General features: G+C 41.3%; 4 protein-coding genes across 7 annotated transcripts in view; 3 read left to right on the forward strand and 1 right to left on the reverse strand.

Annotated features, from left to right (window-relative positions):
• LOC119690296 (heat shock protein 68) lies at nucleotides 1–2,258 on the forward strand. Of its 4 annotated transcripts, none has more exons than XM_048621716.1 (2): nucleotides 1–2,116; nucleotides 2,150–2,258. In XM_048621716.1, exons 1-2 carry the CDS (start codon nucleotides 94–96, stop codon nucleotides 2,254–2,256), a joined length of 2,130 nt encoding a protein of 709 aa, XP_048477673.1. In that variant the 5' UTR covers nucleotides 1–93; the 3' UTR covers nucleotides 2,257–2,258. The 4 variants fall into 4 exon arrangements, with proteins under 4 accessions (XP_048477673.1, XP_048477674.1, XP_048477675.1 ...); XM_048621717.1 differs by having other exon boundaries at nucleotides 2,201–2,258; XM_048621718.1 differs by having other exon boundaries at nucleotides 1–2,053.
• Nucleotides 2,259–2,671: 413 nt separating this feature from the next.
• LOC119694093 (cyclin-dependent kinase 2-like) lies at nucleotides 2,672–6,689 on the reverse strand. The gene is made up of 5 exons (XM_038119569.2): nucleotides 6,481–6,689; nucleotides 5,371–5,612; nucleotides 4,630–4,856; nucleotides 4,134–4,370; nucleotides 2,672–3,451 (listed from the first exon to the last, which is right to left on the reverse strand). The coding sequence occupies exons 1-5, from the start codon at nucleotides 6,594–6,596 to the stop codon at nucleotides 3,341–3,343; spliced, it is 933 nt and encodes a 310-aa protein (XP_037975497.2). The 5' UTR covers nucleotides 6,597–6,689; the 3' UTR covers nucleotides 2,672–3,340.
• A 253-nt stretch (nucleotides 6,690–6,942) lies between these two features.
• LOC119694183 (ATP synthase mitochondrial F1 complex assembly factor 1) lies at nucleotides 6,943–8,834 on the forward strand. The gene is made up of 5 exons (XM_038120041.2): nucleotides 6,943–6,991; nucleotides 7,095–7,348; nucleotides 7,787–8,111; nucleotides 8,311–8,406; nucleotides 8,557–8,834. Exons 2-5 carry the CDS (start codon nucleotides 7,098–7,100, stop codon nucleotides 8,722–8,724), a joined length of 840 nt encoding a protein of 279 aa, XP_037975969.2. The 5' UTR covers nucleotides 6,943–6,991; nucleotides 7,095–7,097; the 3' UTR covers nucleotides 8,725–8,834.
• Nucleotides 8,835–10,472: 1,638 nt separating this feature from the next.
• Nucleotides 10,473–19,438, forward strand: part of LOC105387870 (unconventional myosin-Ia) — a 39,532-nt gene continuing 30,566 nt past the window's right edge. Inside the window, exons 1-8 of the mRNA XM_048621867.1 lie at nucleotides 10,473–10,621; nucleotides 12,154–12,316; nucleotides 12,759–12,874; nucleotides 13,133–13,203; nucleotides 13,573–13,736; nucleotides 13,874–13,937; nucleotides 14,045–14,058; nucleotides 14,158–14,242. Coding sequence (XP_048477824.1) covers nucleotides 12,188–12,316; nucleotides 12,759–12,874; nucleotides 13,133–13,203; nucleotides 13,573–13,736; nucleotides 13,874–13,937; nucleotides 14,045–14,058; nucleotides 14,158–14,242 — 643 coding nt within the window. The 5' untranslated portion in view covers nucleotides 10,473–10,621; nucleotides 12,154–12,187. The remainder of the gene's footprint in view (nucleotides 10,622–12,153; nucleotides 12,317–12,758; nucleotides 12,875–13,132; nucleotides 13,204–13,572; nucleotides 13,737–13,873; nucleotides 13,938–14,044; nucleotides 14,059–14,157; nucleotides 14,243–19,438) is intronic.

Here is a 19,438-nt window from a genome sequence, read left to right on the forward strand (position 1 = left end):
GCGAGAAGAGCGAAAAGTGGAAGTGAAACTCTAGTACGAGTTGTTACTTTGTGAATATTGAACAAAAGTGAAATTAAATCGAAGAAAACAACAATGCCAGCTGTAGGAATTGATCTTGGAACCACATATTCGTGTGTCGGAGTGTGGCAGCATGGAAACGTGGAAATCATCGCGAACGACCAAGGCAACCGGACCACTCCATCCTATGTGGCCTTCACGGACACGGAGCGGCTGATCGGAGACGCCGCCAAGAACCAGGTGGCGCTGAACCCCAACAACACCGTGTTCGACGCCAAGCGACTCATCGGACGCAAGTTCGACGACCCCAAGATACAAGCAGACATGAAGCACTGGCCCTTCAAGGTAGTCAGCGACGGAGGCAAGCCGAAGATCCAGGTTGAATACAAAGGAGAGACAAAGCGGTTCGCTCCAGAGGAGATCAGCAGCATGGTGCTAACGAAGATGAAGCAGATAGCCGAAGCGTACCTCGGGACTACTGTGAGGGACGCCGTGGTGACCGTGCCCGCGTACTTCAACGACTCGCAGCGACAAGCCACCAAGGACGCGGGCGCCATCGCCGGCCTGAACGTGCTGCGCATCATCAACGAGCCCACCGCCGCCGCGCTCGCCTACGGACTCGACAAGAACTTGAAGGGCGAGAGAAACGTCCTCATCTTCGATCTCGGAGGCGGCACTTTCGACGTCTCCATCCTGTCTATCGACGAGGGGTCGCTTTTCGAAGTGAAGTCGACGGCCGGAGACACGCACCTCGGAGGCGAGGACTTCGACAATCGACTCGTGAACCATCTGGTGCAGGAGTTCAAGAGGAAGTACCACAAGGACTTGACGGGCAACTCGCGCGCGCTGCGCCGCCTCAGGACCGCTGCCGAGCGCGCCAAGCGGACCCTCTCGTCAAGCACCGAAGCCACCATTGAAATCGATGCGTTGTACGAGGGCATAGACTACTATTCGCGCGTCTCCCGCGCCAGGTTCGAGGAACTCAACGCAGATCTGTTCCGCGGCACCCTGGAACCTGTCGAGAAGGCTCTCAAAGACGCTAAACTTGACAAGAGCCAAATCCACGATGTCGTATTGGTCGGAGGTTCGACGCGTATCCCGAAAATCCAAAGTATGCTGCAGAATTTCTTCTGTGGGAAGCAGCTGAACCTTTCCATCAACCCTGACGAGGCCGTGGCCTACGGCGCAGCTGTCCAGGCGGCCATCTTGACTGGATCCACCGACACCAGGATCCAGGACGTGCTGCTGGTCGACGTGGCTCCCCTGTCTCTTGGAATAGAAACAGCCGGAGGAGTCATGACGAAGATCATCGAACGAAACTCAAAGATACCCTGCAAACAGTCGCAGACCTTCACCACCTACTCGGACAACCAGCCAGCGGTGACCATCCAAGTGTTTGAAGGCGAACGAGCACTGACTAAAGACAATAACCTGCTGGGAACATTCGACTTGACCGGGATCCCGCCCGCGCCGCGAGGAGTGCCGAAGATCGACGTCACCTTCGACATGGACGCAAATGGAATCCTCAACGTGTCGGCCAAAGAGAACAGCTCCGGTCGCAGCAAGAACATCGTCATCAAGAACGACAGAGGGCGGCTGTCGCAGGCCGAGATCGACAGAATGTTAGCCGACGCGGAACGCTACAAGAATGAAGATGAGAAGCAGATGAAGCGCATCGCCGCGCGGAACCAGCTCGAGGCCTACATCTTCAGCGTGAAGCAAGCCGTGGACGAGGCGGGCGACAAGCTCAGCGACCAGGACAAGAGCGCAGCCAAGAACGAGTGTGACGAAGCGCTGAAATGGCTCGACAACAACAATCTCGCAGACCAAGAGGAATACGAACACAAGCTGAAAGAGTTGCAACGAGTTTGCTCGCCGATTATGACAAGGATGCACGGAGGCGGCAACAATGGAGGCAACGCCGGTGGCATGCCAGGTGGAGGCATGGGCGGCATGCCTGGAGGAATGGGCGGCATGCCCGGTGGAATGGGCGGCATGCCTGGAGGAATGGGCGGCATGCCCGGTGGAATGGGAGGCATGCCCGGAGGTATGGGCGGCATGCCCGGAGGTATGGGCGGCATGCCCGGTGGAATGGGAGGCATGCCCGGAGGTATGGGCGGCATGCCCGGAGGTATGGGCGGCATGCCCGGAGGTATGGGCGGCATGCCCGGTGGAATGGGAGGCATGGGCGGCATGCAAGGTGGCTACGGAGGACCGACCATCGAGGAGATTGATTAATTCAGAAATATGCGTGATTACCAGTGTACATTGTAAAATTATTGTGATCTCATAAGCATAACTTATAATAGTTACTGCCAAAGTTTGTAAAGACTGATTTATTTTAAGTTTAAATCATTAAATAAATGAAAATCACCATAGAAATCATTTGTTTTCTTTTTTACTTTTCTACTTATACTTAAGTACTGCATTAATTCTTTCTTGGCACAAAATATACATAATTGTGTGTCTTTTTATTATATACTCTAAGCTTTTTATTAAATAAAATTTGAATGTGGCTTAAAAACTAGGTTTTGAAATAAGACACACAAAGGTTGTTTATCTTTTGTGCCAAGGACAAATGGATTATAGGCACTACCCAAATAAATATTTTTTATAGATCATAATATAAACAGGGGAGTATTAAAACACCAGCTAAAGATTCTTACATAAATATATTTTATTACTTACTATAAGACTATAACTTAAAAAAATAATATCATACTGGGTAGAATTTTATCAGTAGAGCATTTGCAGGTAGAAACCGACAAACTGATCAACATCACGATTTTGAAAGATCTCAGCATATCTTGGCCTACATTCTGCTCCACTGACAAAATCCCACTCCCCCAAAACCCCAGTAAGACTACAGTCATCAAAAGAGATAATTAAGTAAAAACAGTTTCATCCTAGAGTTTGATAAATTCTGTTCACAAGAGGTGGACACTTATCTCTCTTGCTCACTGTAAAGCCGAATATCCACCGCCGACTAAACTAAGTTAGTTAAGCTTAGCTCGCATAGTTAAGCCAGTTTTTCATACATGTCCGTCCACTGCAAACAGACGCGCATGTATGAAAAACTGGCTCAACTAAGCGGGCTAAGCTAAACTAACTTCCCCTTATTATAAAACGAAGACTAAAGATATTTCTAGTTTAAACCCGGCTTTAGACTACTGATTTATATGAAATCTATATACTATAACCGGTTCTAAAACAGAGCTATCTTTAGTCTACGTTTTATAATAAGGGGCACTTAGTTTGGCCGGCGGTGGACGTTGGGCTTCTGACCCATATACAATATAGTATACACTGTTAACGCGACCCACTAATCATCAGTCGAGGAGCCGGCGCTGTCGGGGGCGGGCGCGAGGTGCGGGGGCGGCACCAGCTTGGCGCCCTGGATGTAGCCGTGTTGTAAGGCGGCGCGGGCTGAGACCTGCCGGCGGATAACAGTTATTTTACTATCTAGGAAATGTAATTAATATACTGTCTGTGTCCTAGCACATAAGCGGACTTTAATTTACGGAGAAGACATTTTAGGTCCAATCCGAAGTGAATTGAGACGCAAGCGCAAGGCGTCAAGACCAATCGACTCTCTGTGACGCTGGTTTATTGTATTATTGACGCGCTTCAACTGCTGACTGATTCATAGTAGAATCTTTATGTAACCATACAGCCATAGCCATGCTTCAAACAGTAGTATAGTAATAGACATGTCTGTATTTCACCTATCGTATTTCTATTTCTACTATCATCATCATGACGTCCCCAACTGCTGGGGCACGGGTCTCCTTGGGGCATGGGTCTCATCCAATGATTTCTACTTTGTTAAGTGCATAATCCACTCTCAGCCGGCTCATAGCGCAGCATGGCATCGAAAAGCTCGGCCAACAGCGTTGTGGCTTGTGGCATCATGTCTATACAGACACTTGACTTCTATTTCCCCCTATATGTACATCCATAAACTTTAAATTACTCACTCTCTCAGCCGGCTCATAGCGCAGCATAGCATCAAACAGCTCAGCTAACAGAGGCCTGGTTACGGCAACACGTCCATACAGACACTTTGGACTTTTATTCACTCCTATATCTATGTCAATAAAGTTTAAATTACTCACTCTCTCAGCCGGCTCATAGCGCAACATAGCATCGAACAGCTCAGCCAGCAGCGGCGTGGGGGCCGGCAGCAGGCGGCGCGGGGGGCGCGCGGGCCAGCGGGGGAACGCGGCTCGGTAGTCGGGCAGGGACCGCGCGGCCGGCCACACCCCGGAGGCCCCGGGGGTGCCGAGAGCGCGGAACATGCGGAAGAGCTGGTCGATCTCGCTGTCGCCCGGGAAGAGTGTTCGGCCGCTTGACTGGAATGAGATTGGTGATGTGGGTATTAGTTGCGTTCTTTTATAACACGTTACAACGACTATCAGGCCTAGCGTATAACGTAATTTACACAAAAATCTTTCTGTAATGCATCAATGAAAGTCTAGATATATTACAATTTCTACAGTTCCTAGGCCTGTTAGGAAGACATGGGCTTACTATGAGTACTTACATTCAAATCAACACTTGAAAACGAATATAAATTATGTAATAGGTATCTTTTTAAGTAGACCAACTCACCATCTCAGCGACAATACACGCCAAGCTCCATATATCAACAGCAGTAGAGTACAACTTTGTCCCCAGCAGTATCTCCGGGGCACGATACCACAGCGTCACCACCTCGTGCGTGTAGGCTCTGAGTGGCAGCTGAAAGGCCCTGGCGAGGCCGAAGTCTGCTAGCTTGATGCGTCCCTGACAGTCCACTAGTAGGTTCTGGGGCTTGAGATCTCTGTGTAGGACGCGCCCTGGAATTTAATAGATTTTTTTTTGAATAATACAAGTTTTGTTCAATAAATGCCATTTTTGCTAGCTACATCTTTGATCATTATCAAATTTATTGATTAATTATTATGTAATGTAGAACATTACTTGGAGGTATTGTGTAAGTGTAATTAACCTCATTTGTAGGTAAAAGTTAAGCTAACAGTACAAACACAGAGGTACTACCTAAAATAGTTTCCTTACTTTAAATTAGACAACATTAAGGAGCATAATTTTGTTCCCATATTCTGATATGACCCCTCATAGACCCCTCATAGTGCGCAGGAACGCTACTCACTCCCCTTGTCCCTGCGCACATATTTCTGCCGAAATCCGCGACTCACAACTCTCAAAATTACGCTCGTCTGGCCTCACCCTAAAAGGGCATGCCTATGGCAGCTAAAATGCTTAGATGAAGTAGGAGTGTTTCCATGTAGTGGTACTCCTACTGAGCATCCTATGTCCAGTACTGGATCATTATTGCCTTTAGAAACTCACCAGCATGACAATAAGCCAGTGCCTCTAGCAGCTGCTTGGTGTAACTCTGCACCAGGTCAGCCGGCAGTGGCCCTCGTGACTTGTCCAGCAGTCTTTTCAGGTCACAGTGCATATACTCAAACACTAGATACAGGGTGTGCTCGGCGACCAGCACATCGAGGAGGCGGACCACCCCCGGGTGCCTGAGGGCTCGCAGGACAGAGATCTCCCGGAGAGCTGTGGACGGCACGCCTTCTGGTTCACTGTAATGTGGTGAAGAGGGTTTGGTGAGTTGGGCATAAATTTATGTTTTAGGATGGAAATTAAAGTAAGCATACAAAAAGTTGGACTGTTTGAGTGTGTAATAGTGACATGTAAATTTTTATAGAGTCAAGCTAAAAAAATTACCTCAATGCTTAATAAATTAATTAATAACTAGACCAAACATGGCCTCATTCTAAAGTAAGTGTTTATTTATGATGGCCTTCTTTTAAAGCTTATGTGTTCTTCAGGGCAAATGAAGGCAGGTGAGTGTCAGCTGTTTTTCATAAGTATAATACAGTAATATTTTGGTAAGTAAATAAAAGAGAAAAATAAGACTACTAAATAAATACACTAGACTTTTCAACATGCTGAAATCATCTGTCTAGTTTTTTATCTAGTCTAGTTCATAGTCTAATGTTTGGTTCTAAAATAAAATAATGATTTTAAGTACTCTGAAAATAATTTCACAAATGACACACCAACTGAAAAGTTTCAAACCTTTGAGATTAAATGTTAATATTATAGGTATAAGGGGGAGAATTTAGGGGTACAAGTAGCCTATGTCACAATCCAAGGTGCATTCTACGTCTACGCCAGAATTTATCAAAAATGGTCCACCCATTTCGATACCCGGCGAAGGAGAGAGACGTTCTCGTAGCAAAGTGGCTTTCCATCGCAGTTGGGAATGGAATATAAATAAAAAACTGCGATAATATAGAATGTGACTGTGTAGATAATAGGCACAGCATAATTTAATAATTATATTAACAGCAAGGAATATAATTCTATTTAAAATTCTAATAAAATGAAGATGATGCCGCTAGGAACGCTGTTTAATAAACTGTCATAATTCGCGCCAAAACTTACTTTTCAAGTTTAATTTTCTTCAAAGCAATCTCATTTCCAGTGATTCTGTCTCGTGCCTTATACACAACACCATAAGTACCTTCTCCTATTTTCTCTACTCGTGAAAAATTTTCCATTTGAAAGAGTTTATTGAAATAAAACTAAAATTAAAACACCATCACAACACCACTCTCACGTTCATGTTTAACTTTTTGACAGCTGTCAAAGGCTCACCTGGCTCACAGCACAGGCACAACATTGATTTGACAGCCGTAGCTGGAAATGACAATGTTCTTTATTTGCATAAAACATGGATGTTCTTAAGATCTCGTGTTTAGCCAGGTTTACTTCCATAAGTTTCTTTCGTACATATATGAAAGACATTTATTTTTGTAATAAAACCGGCACCCGCTGTGTGGTTTTATTTAATCCTGTTCCTGAAAATAATGCTCTTGAAATGTCAAAATTTGATACTCCATGTGTCACATGACACTGACATTTACAACTGCGAGTGATCCAAGGAATTGTTGAGGTTATTTTTATTTTAAAAATATTTATAATTTTATAATACATTATTTGCAGCAATTGTTTCTGATATAATTAAGAAACACTCAAATTATCCCTATTTTATTTAGGTAATGGCAGTTTGCTTGAGACAAATACGCAGTTTCCTTCTCCAGAAGAATACAGCAAGAAGCATAATGACTTCATCGTCAAAGTCACAGAAAGCTCTGGAAAAGCTGCAAAAGAACCCGTACTTCGATAAATATGCGGAGCGGATCGCCGTGCTGCAGAAGACGTCGCCCGAAGAGTTCCTGCGACGGGTAGAAGAACAAGAGAAGAAGAAGGAAGAACTTGCTAAAAAGAAGTTTGCTCCTGTTGATACCAGGTGTGTGATGAGAGTGTTGATAGATTTCTGTGACTAGAGTGGAGTGACTGGTCAACCTATATAAATTCTTCATGAATGTTTTAAGATATAGTCTGAATTGCCCTCAAGATGACCCACTAACCAAAGTTACATAATTAATTAAGTTTGTAATGTAAGTTTTATTTCATTTTATTGTATAAATTTTATATCTTAATTAATATTGCATGTTTTTTGCCTATATTTTGTAATTTACCTAATTGTAATTTAATTTAATACATTATTTGTAAATGCTGTGCATGTCTGTTATGTGTGCACACTTCGGACCTATATTATTATAAACTTACTTTTAATTCAATGTTTGTAGTGTGTGCTGTTGACGTGCCAATAAATAAATAAATAAATAAATAAATAAATAAACAAAACATTGGATCATAAATTTGGTACTTAATTTTTTTCCAGGAAATTCTCCTCAGTTTTGAATCCAAAGGGTGAACTCAAGGGAGAAGTAGGTTCTGATGATGAAAAGAAACTAGAAGACATATTCAAACTTGAGCTGGTGAAGGATAAAGATGCTGAAGAGATCCGGACCATTTGGGAGGAGTACCATAAGGATAAGGAGATGATTTCTGCCTCCATCCCCACACCTTTGTACTTGACTTTGTTGGAACGGACTAAGGAGTTCCCAACATTCCTGTTTCCCCTCCCACGCGACCAGGGATATGAGTTCATACTGTGCCAGTGCAGTGGACACACCCTGCACTTCACACCTCTTCTTGCTTACCAGGTAATATTTTTATTCTAAACAACATAGTTCAGCTTACAATGCTGCTTGCAAGGACTGTAGGTCCATAATACAACCTGTTCTGTACCATCCTCATCCAAAAGTTATCAAACATTTACCTTATTTGCTAGCTGCTATGTATTTATTCATTTATTTAGGATGTTAATACACTATTCTACACCATGTTATGTATAATTTTCAGGTGCACAAGGAGAATGCTCCAGAATGCCTGACTGTGGTGCACTACACTGAGCTGAAGGACCGTGGCCTTGTCCTGATGAGAGGAGAATATGACAAGGTTATTTTACATTGTTTCTGTACCTAAATTAGCATACATTTACATACAAAACATAGTCATCTAGGTGTAAAAGCAAACTTAAGTTGTAGCTGCAATAAAGTTATCTTTGATCAATATTTCTTACTAACTATAAAATTGCAAATTTTCCAGAATGTACTAAATGGGCGGGAGGCACAGTGTCTCGTAAATGAGTTCCAGCTGTACTACAATGGGAAAGACGAAGAGAAGAACAAACTTCTAGAGTCATTCACAAAGAGCCCTGACAACTTCAAACATATGGACCTTATCAAGCAATTAGAGAACATTAAACTAACATAATTTTTGTGAAAATCCAAATTGTTGAAATATTTTAGTCTTACAAATGGTAGTAAATAAATTATACACATTTATCTTTAATTAGATTACAAATAATATAAGTTGTTTATGTTATGTTTAAATTCTATTTTGTTTTAATTTGTATTAGCTCACCTACAATACAAAACATAATTTTATGGTTGATACAACATTTAATGATTAAGTTTCCTAGGATAAAATGTATACTCAGGGGTGTCATTGATGATGGAGAGATGCGGTGAGGAGGATTGAGAGGGGGGCGACGGAGGCGACGCGGAGGGGGAGCGCGGGACGCGGGAGGGGGGGCACAGCGCGCGGGAGGGGGGCGAGGAAGGGGATGACGAGTTCCTTTCTCTCAGCACAGACCTCCTCCCCATGCCCAGCTTTATGTACTCCATCGGATCCTGCACTATCGTGTCGATAGGTTCCATATTCTCACTATCGCTCGACGCGCCAGTGATATTCATGCACTGCAGTATGTTCTGCTCGGACTCGCGCCGGCAGCCGTCAGTGTAGACATCCTGCAGGTACTTCCTCGTCTTCCACAAGACGTCGGGCTGGACGAGGGCGGGCGCCAGGGCGGTGACGCGGTCCGCGAGCTCGTCCATGAACTCTGAGTAGAGGTGGTAGCCGGCGGCAGCGGGAGGGGGCTCCCCTTCAGTCGAGCTCACCACCTCGGGCTCGATGGCCTGGCTGATGGGACTGAACACTATGAAACTCTTTTGAGACGCGTTCCCACGATCGCTATCGCTGTCATCGTGGAAGGAAACCTCCTCTATTTCATTACAGTGGTCGGTATTTTGCGCGACGCTTTTCCTTTGCTTCTCTGGTATTCGCGGTACTGTATCTTTCGAGTTTTGGCAGTTTACGATTACTGACGACTGGAGTGGTGAATCTGGTATAATGATGCTCTTATTGTTATCTGAGCTATGCCTTGAGGAAAGTTGAGGTCTAGTAATAGTCTCTGATTTCACTGCTTTAGAAAACATTACTGGTCTGAGAGTTAAACGATTTGTAGTTATGGTACAACGGTTTTGATTTATTAATTTCATGCTGTCACCAGTTTTATTTGATTTTTTCAACTTTTGAATGGGAACTTCATTTATATCATCACAATTTCGACGAGATTTCTTCCTAATCTGGTCGAGACATTTACGAGTCCTCCGTTTCTTACGCTTCCCACTAGTGCAAGTCGTTTCCATGCTATTATGAATAAGACGATTTATAATATTAACTATAACACAGTCATATGGCCCAAACTTATTTGCAATAAACAAAATCTTAAAATTAATTTCAAATTCGCCGCGGCGCTCGTTCATAAACAAACATGACATAACTCACAGAACACTCTAAAACTCTATAATGCCAGCAAATAAGTAAATTATTTTTATTTACTAAAAATTAAATAAAAGATAGATAGATAATAATACATATAGATTATTATGTGCAAGTGCAAACTTTTTATGAATATTATGGCTTTAAGGATTATTTTGAATGGCATCAGTTTTTAGAAAGCTTAAGTTTATAATGGCTGTAGTATGAATAGATTTTCGATCAGTACACATCGTTCCGAACGTTCATAGGAATCCAAACAATAGACATAAGCAACGTTTTAAACAGAATAAAAGCATTACATTAAGTTTTTCTATTCTAATTTCAACAGTGTTTTTATATGGAGAAAGTTGATGGTTTGACATTAGACTGAATGAGAAATGAAAATGTCAATCTGACCAATCTGTCAGTGTCAATGTCAGTCAAACATCTGAATGAAAAATACTGCACTGCACTATTTTTTGTAAAAACTAATTTTAAATAATTCCTAGAATGTGGCTACAGAAATTGTAGTGCAACTTTAACTGTAGACTAATATTAAATTATACTGGTAAGTTTTTTGAAATCATTCAGCAGTATTTTAATGATAGACCCTTAATTACTCTTCCGTAAGCTTTAGCTACCAATTTTATTATTTAAATGAATATTCTTGAATCTTGGAGTACTTTAATGAATAACACGCGTTAATTAAGCTATTCACATAGGACTAAAACGATTTTTAGTAACTGTGGCTTAGCTTTGCAGTAATTTGATGTTTGAGCCTAACCAATAGTTCATACATAAACTTGAACAGTACTTAGTTTACTATTTTGAAACGTACGGTATAAGAAATTTTAAGATAACGCATTCACTGAACACTGAATATGCTAAACTCTTAACTTGATAAGTTTATGCTTCAGTTTGTTTATGAAAATCTTCTTCAAAGAGTCTTCAAAATTATTGACTAACATAACCCATACCTGAGCAACTCTGTCATTACTAATATTTTATATTCTTATATTATAGTAATGTTCATATTTAGAATTTTTATATTGTATATCATATTTGTGTAATATTATTTGCATAACAATTCCAGTGACACAGTGACCTATTTAGATTCCAATGTTTACCAGTGGGGTGACCATGAAACATAACAATGGATTCTTCTACTAATGTTATAGCCCTGTATTGAATAAAAATGATTCAAATAACTGGTCACTGTATTCTGTAGGTTAGGTGAGGATTCTTTGGTATTGGATATTTGAACAGAATACTTAGGCACATAATTTTGCAGTTTTTATTTTAGTATTTATTCATTATATTTAAGAAATCTGGCTAAAAATATGCTGTCTGTCCTATCAAAGATCCTGAGGAAGATACATTGCAAATATATGTAGTGTTAGAATAAGAAATAAGACAATTCTTATATCACATTAAAAATGAAATGAGATGATGTGCCCGTAAAATGGCAATAGGCCCGCCCCCTATTACATTGGGAATAACATAACACTCTGGCGAAAAGTGGGTGCAGCAATGCACCTCTGCCTACCCCGCAAGGGAGTACATTAGTACAAGGCGTGAGTGTGTGTGTGTGTGTTGTGTTTTTTACCATGTAAGGTGTTAGTCACTGTGGCAGATTTAAAGTACACAGCTACTTTGCAAATGCAGAGCTCTACTGTATTTAAAAGATTATGTTTTAAATTAAAAAAAGACCTTTATTTGATTGCCAAGATGCCTTCTCTAAGGAGTAGATAGTATTTATGTATCTATTTCACTGTTCTCACTTCAAATTGTATAATTGATGGATAAAATAACATCAAATGTTGCATCACACTATGCCTAGTAGTCAGACTGTATTCTGTAATTTGTGGATGGTTGAATATTGTTTTTGTACATCTGGGACCGGGTGAAGTTTGATAATAATAAACTAGAGTAGAGTATACTCTACATCATATATAACTACATCAAATATTTTACTGTATTTATTCTTCACAATATTAATTACATATTATCAGGAGTGTTAGCAGGCTTAGTTTATTTCTCTTATAGACTTTCTCCAGAATGATGTCATTTTACAATATTTTTTTTTCTTTAATTCCTCAGACCAGCACCGGCCATGTTGCGGTGACGCGGCGGCATGGCTGCGGGGGCGGGCGCGGGGGGCGCGGGGGAGGCGGGGCTCTGCGACGCCGTGCTGTTGGCGCCACTCACTGAGGAGACCTTCGTGCACAATCTGCACGTGCGGTACAAGCGGGATGTTATCTATGTGAGTATAGGAGTAAGATTAACAATGTAAAGAATAATATTCTCACATATTATTGAGTGATGGAGTAAGAGAGATGATGTAATGCTGATGCTGATGCTTTCTGTAATGTGAATAGATGATTAAAAACTCAATTTGATGGCTGTGCAAGGCTTATTTTGATTGCAAATCCAGCACACTCATAGTTAAACCGTCACATAATCGTGTAAAACCTATGCACATTCCATGGGCCACAACACTCTACCCTCCAGCCTCTTTCATCTGTCTAAAACCCGTAACCCGTACGCAAAACTGTGAAAACCATGCGATGTCACACTCACTTATGGATCAAATGTGAATGGGATAGCTGTATATAATAAACCAATTTCACATCTCAGTATTGCGCTGAATCCCTAATGTCTATCACTCCAGCAATGTATATAAGACACTTTCTCATCCCCGCCAGACATACGTGGGCGCCGCTTTAGTCTGCGTGAACCCGTGCCGGCCGCTGCCGCTGTACACGCCCGAGCTGGTCCGCGCCCACCTCGCGCGCCCGCCCTACACCCTCCCGCCCCACCTGTGAGTATACTCTCTACCATTGTTACTTTGAGAGGGGCTACAAACTGCAGAATCATATATCGATAAATGCCGTCAATTACGACTAAATGCTTCCTAAAAAGTGTACTACCTACAGTAGAAATTTTGCCTTTACGTCGCCCCTCACCTACAAGGTTACCTAAAAAGTCCTTTCTGGTCAACTGGTTAAATAAAGGTTCATTGGATAGAAAATACTACCTTATTAATTTAATTGGTGGACTAAAGATTATTTATTTCCAGGTACGCAATAACGGCGACAGCTTACCGATGGGTCCGCGACAGGAACGAAAGCCAATGCATAGTTATCACAGGTATTCTATTCTATTCTATACGTAATCATTTTAGTTAATGTTTTCTTGCATACCGACTATATAGGTACAGAACTTTAGAAACTTATGTAAAAGTGGATGTAAGTAATAACCTGACGCCGCGCTATAACCCTAAGATGTGTTGTACGAAACGCAAGGCTAGCGCTCTGGCGCTCTGACGGGATTTTACCATAGTAGTAGGTACAACACATCTGCATCATAACACGGCGTCAAGTTAACGCTCTGACGCGCGCTAGTTACTCCTCCTGTTTGACAAAGCCACTTAAGTTTAACACTCCACCTTCATATTGTAACATAGGCACTCAAACTATCCCACATTTCCAGTCACCTAAACTCCCCCTTCCATTCCAGGCGAGAGCGGTTCCGGCAAGACGGAAGCGGCACGAGTCTGCCTCCAATGCGTGGTGCTGGCGGGGGGCGCGGCGGGCGCGGGGGGTGCGCTGGTCGCCGCCGGCACGCTATTGGAGGCCTTCGGGAACGCGGCCACGCCCATCAACCATAACGCTAGCCGATTCGTTAGTTTTGTTTCGTTGTTTGTTATGTGGTTATTTAAAATCTGAGTCTCTTTCTGAGATCAGGTTATGTGTAATGTCAATGTATTTTTATAGATTCATTACTAAAAAATAATACTGGTTTATGTTTTCGGTTTCAGGGAAAACTATTGGACATAGAGTTTAACTTCAAAGGCGAACCAATAGGAGGACATATAACACACTGTAAGTAAAAAAAAAACATGTATTAGCAGATATCATTGTTGTAAGCTCCAATAGAAGTTTACCTAATTATACTATTATTCTAAATGCTTTTCATATTTTACATGCAGACCTCTTGGAGAAGGTAAGCTCAAAAATTTTGATAGTAATATTTGTTACATACCCTCTGATAAAATATTGATTTTCACAGATTTTATAATGGTTTAATAATACTACTTTACAGGAGCGCGTGTGTCGGATATCAGAGGATGAGCGGAACTTCCACGTGTTCTACCAGCTGCTGGCCGGCGCCGATGTGCAGCTACTCAGTAAGTACATAACCACACAGTAAATTGTCTAACAAACATTACACGAAACCATATTAAAATTTCATGAAAAATATGAAATAATTTAGGGCTGAGAACATTCCCTTGGGGAACACCTTGAGATAAAAGGGACGACGTAATAATAATATAATAAATTCTTTATTTAGCCAAAAAGTATTCACAGAAAACAATACACAGTGGGACCTGCACTAGGAAAAACCTGTAACGCGGGCTCCCGGTTCAATTTACAACAGATTTGACAGTTTGTGATAAAAAAGAATTAAACAAAGTAAAAAATAATAATTATGAGCTATTCTTAACCATGCTTTAAACACATTATAAAATAAAATAAAAATTACTGTTAAATTTAAAGTTAAGAGCCAAAACATTATTGCTGTCTAGGATTGTGGTTACAAATGTATTATAAAACATAAAGTAATACAGGGAGGGGGAGGGGGGGGGGGGGCATATAAATAAATAGATAAATATATATATATATATATATATATATATATATATATTTATCTATTTATTTATATGCCCCCCCCCCATATATATATATATATATATATATATATATATATATATATTTATCTATTTATTTATATGCCCCCCCCCCCCCTCCCCCTCCCTGTATTACTTTATGTTTTATAATACATTTGTAACCACAATCCTAGACAGCAATAATGTTTTGGCTCTTAACTTTAAATTTAACAGTAATTTTTATTTTATTTTATAATATATATATGTATATATATGCGTATATTATATTTAACTAGCTTTATCCATCATCTATCCATATATCAAGCGACCTGTGGTCAACTTGTGATGAGTAGTAGAGCCTCTGTGTCATCATAATTTAGTGCATTAAGCCACTTTTAACTGGCTAACTGCCAGTAAGTCTGAGAAAGATAATCTGGACATAAAGTCGCTCGCAAATGAAATTCGTCTAATGCGAAAAGAGATCCAAGATCTTACTCAAAAACAGAAAACTGAAATTCCGCTTTTAAGGAAAGAGGTAGCTGATTTGTCTACTCAGTTAAACGCAGTCTCTACAACAATTACAGAAAGACTAGGCGAGTTTGCTAAGCGGATTTCTGATCAGGAGCGGGAAATACTTCATCTGAAAGCCTCCCTGCAGCAATCTCAAGCAATAATATCTGCTCAAGACCAGTACCTCCTAAAAAATGAAATTGAAATCGCCGGCGTCCCTGAAACCGAAAATGAGAATATTGAGCACATAGCTATGGTAATTTCAAAGAGGATTGGCGTTGATTTGAAGAACGAGGACTTAGACGACGTCTTTCGAGCTGGCCCTCGCCGTGTCACATCTGAAAACCCAGCTCATCCAGAAAAGTTGCCACGGACTATAGTGGTCAAGCTGGTTCGCCAGACAAAGCGCCGCGAGCTGATTAAAGCTGCCAAGTCTCGGCGGAATTTAACGTCAGAAGGAGTTGTCAATGCCCCCCCACACAAACTCTTCATAAACGAGAGGCTTACAAAGGGCAACCGGATATTATTTCGTGAAGCAAGACTACGAGCTCGTCAGAATGGATTTAGATACTGCTGGGTTAAAGACGGATCAATCCTCATTCGAAAGGCCGACAAGTCGTCAGCAATCACGATCCGCAATCTGGAGGACCTGGACAAGTACCTGCCGATCCCCAAGGCCTCGCAGAGCGAAACTTCTTGATTTTGAACTAAAGTCTAATTTCTATGTTTTTGTATATGAATGTAACCTTGTACTTATATATCTTTACCTCACTCCCAACTCTATCCCCACAACCCCCTTTTTATATTATGTTTATAGTAACTACCATAATACTGTGTCCATCTATGTAAAAGAAAACTTTAATCAAAGCAAGAAATCGTGTTTTAAATCACGTACTAGGCTACTAAATCTTTTTAAACCTGAAGAAAGCGATAAATCAATTCTAATTCGTAATCTGAAGAAGTGGTTCGGCGAAGAATCAAATGTTTTAAATTTTCGCGATGGCTAACTTGCTTCTAGAAATGGAAAATAACATTGATGCAACCATGTCAGTTCCTTGCCATACCGTTTCTAACCCTACTGATTGCAAATCTTGTTTTAGTAGTCAACACAACTTCAAAGTTGCCACTTTTAACATCAGAAGCATTCAGAAAAACTTTGACATGTTCTTAATAGACATCAAAAGACTAGGAATCGACTTTGATATCATTATACTAACTGAGTGCCATTTAACAGATACAGTTATTATACGAAGTCTCCCAGGTTATAACAGTTTTCATACGAATAAGTTTATAAACAAAAACGGAGGAGTCATAGTTTATGTTAAAGCTGACTGGGACGTCAACGTATCTGAGCCAGAAATTTTGGATGCTAACTGTTTGGCAGTGGAATTTCCAAATTCATTTTGCATATTCGGCATCTATCGTTCCCCATCCTTTCAAAATCACGACAACTTTATTTTCTCTTTGGATGGAGTCCTTGATTCAGCTCGACGAAAATCACAGATTATTCTTGCCGGAGATATTAACATTAATATCCTTACCGAAGCTATGAATAATAAAGTTAATGAATACCTCTGCTGGACTGCTGAAAAAGGTCTAAAACCCGCAATCACTAAACCAACTAGGGAAAAGTCTTGCCTAGATCATATTTTTGTAGGATGTAAGCTGGACAGCGTTGGTCTAGTATGTACCACAAGTGCAACTGATCATCATTTAACTATGGCAGGAATTTCATCTGTGGTAAGGCGACCAAGGCTTTCTCGCTTTCTGCGAAAAATTGATTACAATGCCATCAAGACTGAGCTTAACGAATATGACTGGTCCCACATTGATTCTATCGATGTATCTGTTATGGCTGAAAAATTCACTACTGTCATTGACGACATTTGTAAACGCCACACCAGGATAGAAAAAGTTAGTCGGTCAAACCACAACCTTAAAGAATGGATAACACCCGGTTTAATGAGATGCATACAGCATAGAGACAACCTACACATGAAGGTCAGACAAAATAAAGAAGACTCGGCACTCTTAGTGACTTACAAACGATACCGAAATTTCTGTAAAAAGCTGCTTAAATCCTTAAAGTCCAACTATGAGAACCAATTACTAACCGAAAACAAAGACGATCCTAAGAAACTCTGGCAGTCTATAAAAAACATATGCGAACTTAATTACGGCTGTACTTCCCCCTCTCAACTCCTCGAGGCGAAAGACACCATTCCGGAGTCTCTTTCAGCGTGCAACGACTATTTTGCCAGTGTGGGTTGTCGCCTAGCTTCTAAAATACTGGAAAAGCTAAATAAATCACAGGAGGATCTAGCCAATGAGGTGGAGCTTGCCTATAATAGAGACTCATTTTATCTTAGCCCAACAGACCCGCATGAAATTGACAGTATCATTAGAGGTTTGAAAATTAGTAGCGCTCCTGGGCTCGATGGATTCAATACCAGGTTAATTAAAGAAATAAGCCAATCTGTTGTAACGCCATTATCGCGCATATTTAATCTCAGCATAGAGACGGGAGTATTTCCGTCGTGCTGGAAATTGGCAGCCGTGGTACCCATACACAAAGGAGGTAATAAAAAAGAGCCATCGAACTACAGACCCATATCACTTCTGAGTATTTTCTCAAAGTTGCTGGAAAAAATTGTGAATAAACGTCTGGTAAATTTTTTGGAATCGAATTTTCTTCTATCTTCGAATCAATTTGGCTTTCGTCAAGGGAAATCCACCGAAGATGCTATCCAGCGCTTGGTATCAGGTGTTTCATCTGCACTAGACAAAGGCGATGCATGCATTGGTGTCTTCCTGGACTTGGCGAAAGCCTTTGATACAGTGTCCCCTCTCATCTTGCTGAAGAAACTCGAGTCCCTCGGAATCCGCGGTGTAGCTTACGACTGGTTCAAGAGTTATCTGGCCGATCGCAGACAGTGTGTAAAAATAGGTAATCACATTGCAGACCCAGAAAAAAATACCTTTGGAGTCCCCCAAGGCAGTATTTTGGGTCCGACTCTGTTTATAGCCTACATTAATGACATTACCACTCAGCTATCTGGTAACGATAAAGTTGATGTCGTCTGCTACGCTGATGATACAGCACTAGTTTTCAGAGGTTCATCGTGGCCAGAAGCTTTTAATGAGACTCAACGCGGACTTAATATAGTCTCAAAATGGCTCTCAAACAACCTTCTCACCTTAAACTCAACAAAGACAAAATACCTTTGTTTCCACAAAACTCGTGCCTCATCTCCTCCGCTCGTCCCAGCACTAAAAATTCATGTTTGCGATAGGCTAGCTGACACGGACTGCGGCTGCAGCACAATTGGAAACACTGCAGCCATAAAATACCTTGGTGTCATGATTGACGAAAGACTTTCCTTTAAAGACCATGTTCTGGCTCTCTCTGGCAAAATTAGAAAAGTTATTTATGTAATGAAAATTCTGAGAGATGCAGCTTCCAAAAATATTCTTCTCCTGGTTTATCAGTCTCTGTGCCAATCATTACTCTCATATTGTGTGACAGTCTGGGGCGGAGCAGCTAAAACTCTCATCATAAATCTCGAAAGGGCACAAAGAGCTGTCTTAAAAGTCATGCTGAAGCTTAAGTTTCGCCACCCTACTCACCGACTATTTGTAGATGTGAAGTTACTAACAGTTCGCCATCGCCATCGCAATATGAGAGTAATGATTGGCACAGAGACTGATAAACCAGGAGAAGAATATTTTTGGAAGCTGCATCTCTCAGAATTTTCATTACATAAATAACTTTTCTAATTTTGCCAGAGAGAGCCAGAACATGGTCTTTAAAGGAAAGTCTTTCGTCAATCATGACACCAAGGTATTTTATGGCTGCAGTGTTTCCAATTGTGCTGCAGCCGCAGTCCGTGTCAGCTAGCCTATCGCAAACATGAATTTTTAGTGCTGGGACGAGCGGAGGAGATGAGGCACGAGTTTTGTGGAAACAAAGGTATTTTGTCTTTGTTGAGTTTAAGGTGAGAAGGTTGTTTGAGAGCCATTTTGAGACTATATTAAGTCCGCGTTGAGTCTCATTAAAAGCTTCTGGCCACGATGAACCTCTGAAAACTAGTGCTGTATCATCAGCGTAGCAGACGACATCAACTTTATCGTTACCAGATAGCTGAGTGGTAATGTCATTAATGTAGGCGATAAACAGAGTCGGACCCAAAATACTGCCTTGGGGGA

The sequence above is a fragment of the Plutella xylostella genome, chromosome 6 (genome assembly GCF_932276165.1).
Source record: "Plutella xylostella chromosome 6, ilPluXylo3.1, whole genome shotgun sequence".
In the NCBI taxonomy this organism is placed as follows: domain Eukaryota; kingdom Metazoa; phylum Arthropoda; class Insecta; order Lepidoptera; family Plutellidae; genus Plutella; species Plutella xylostella.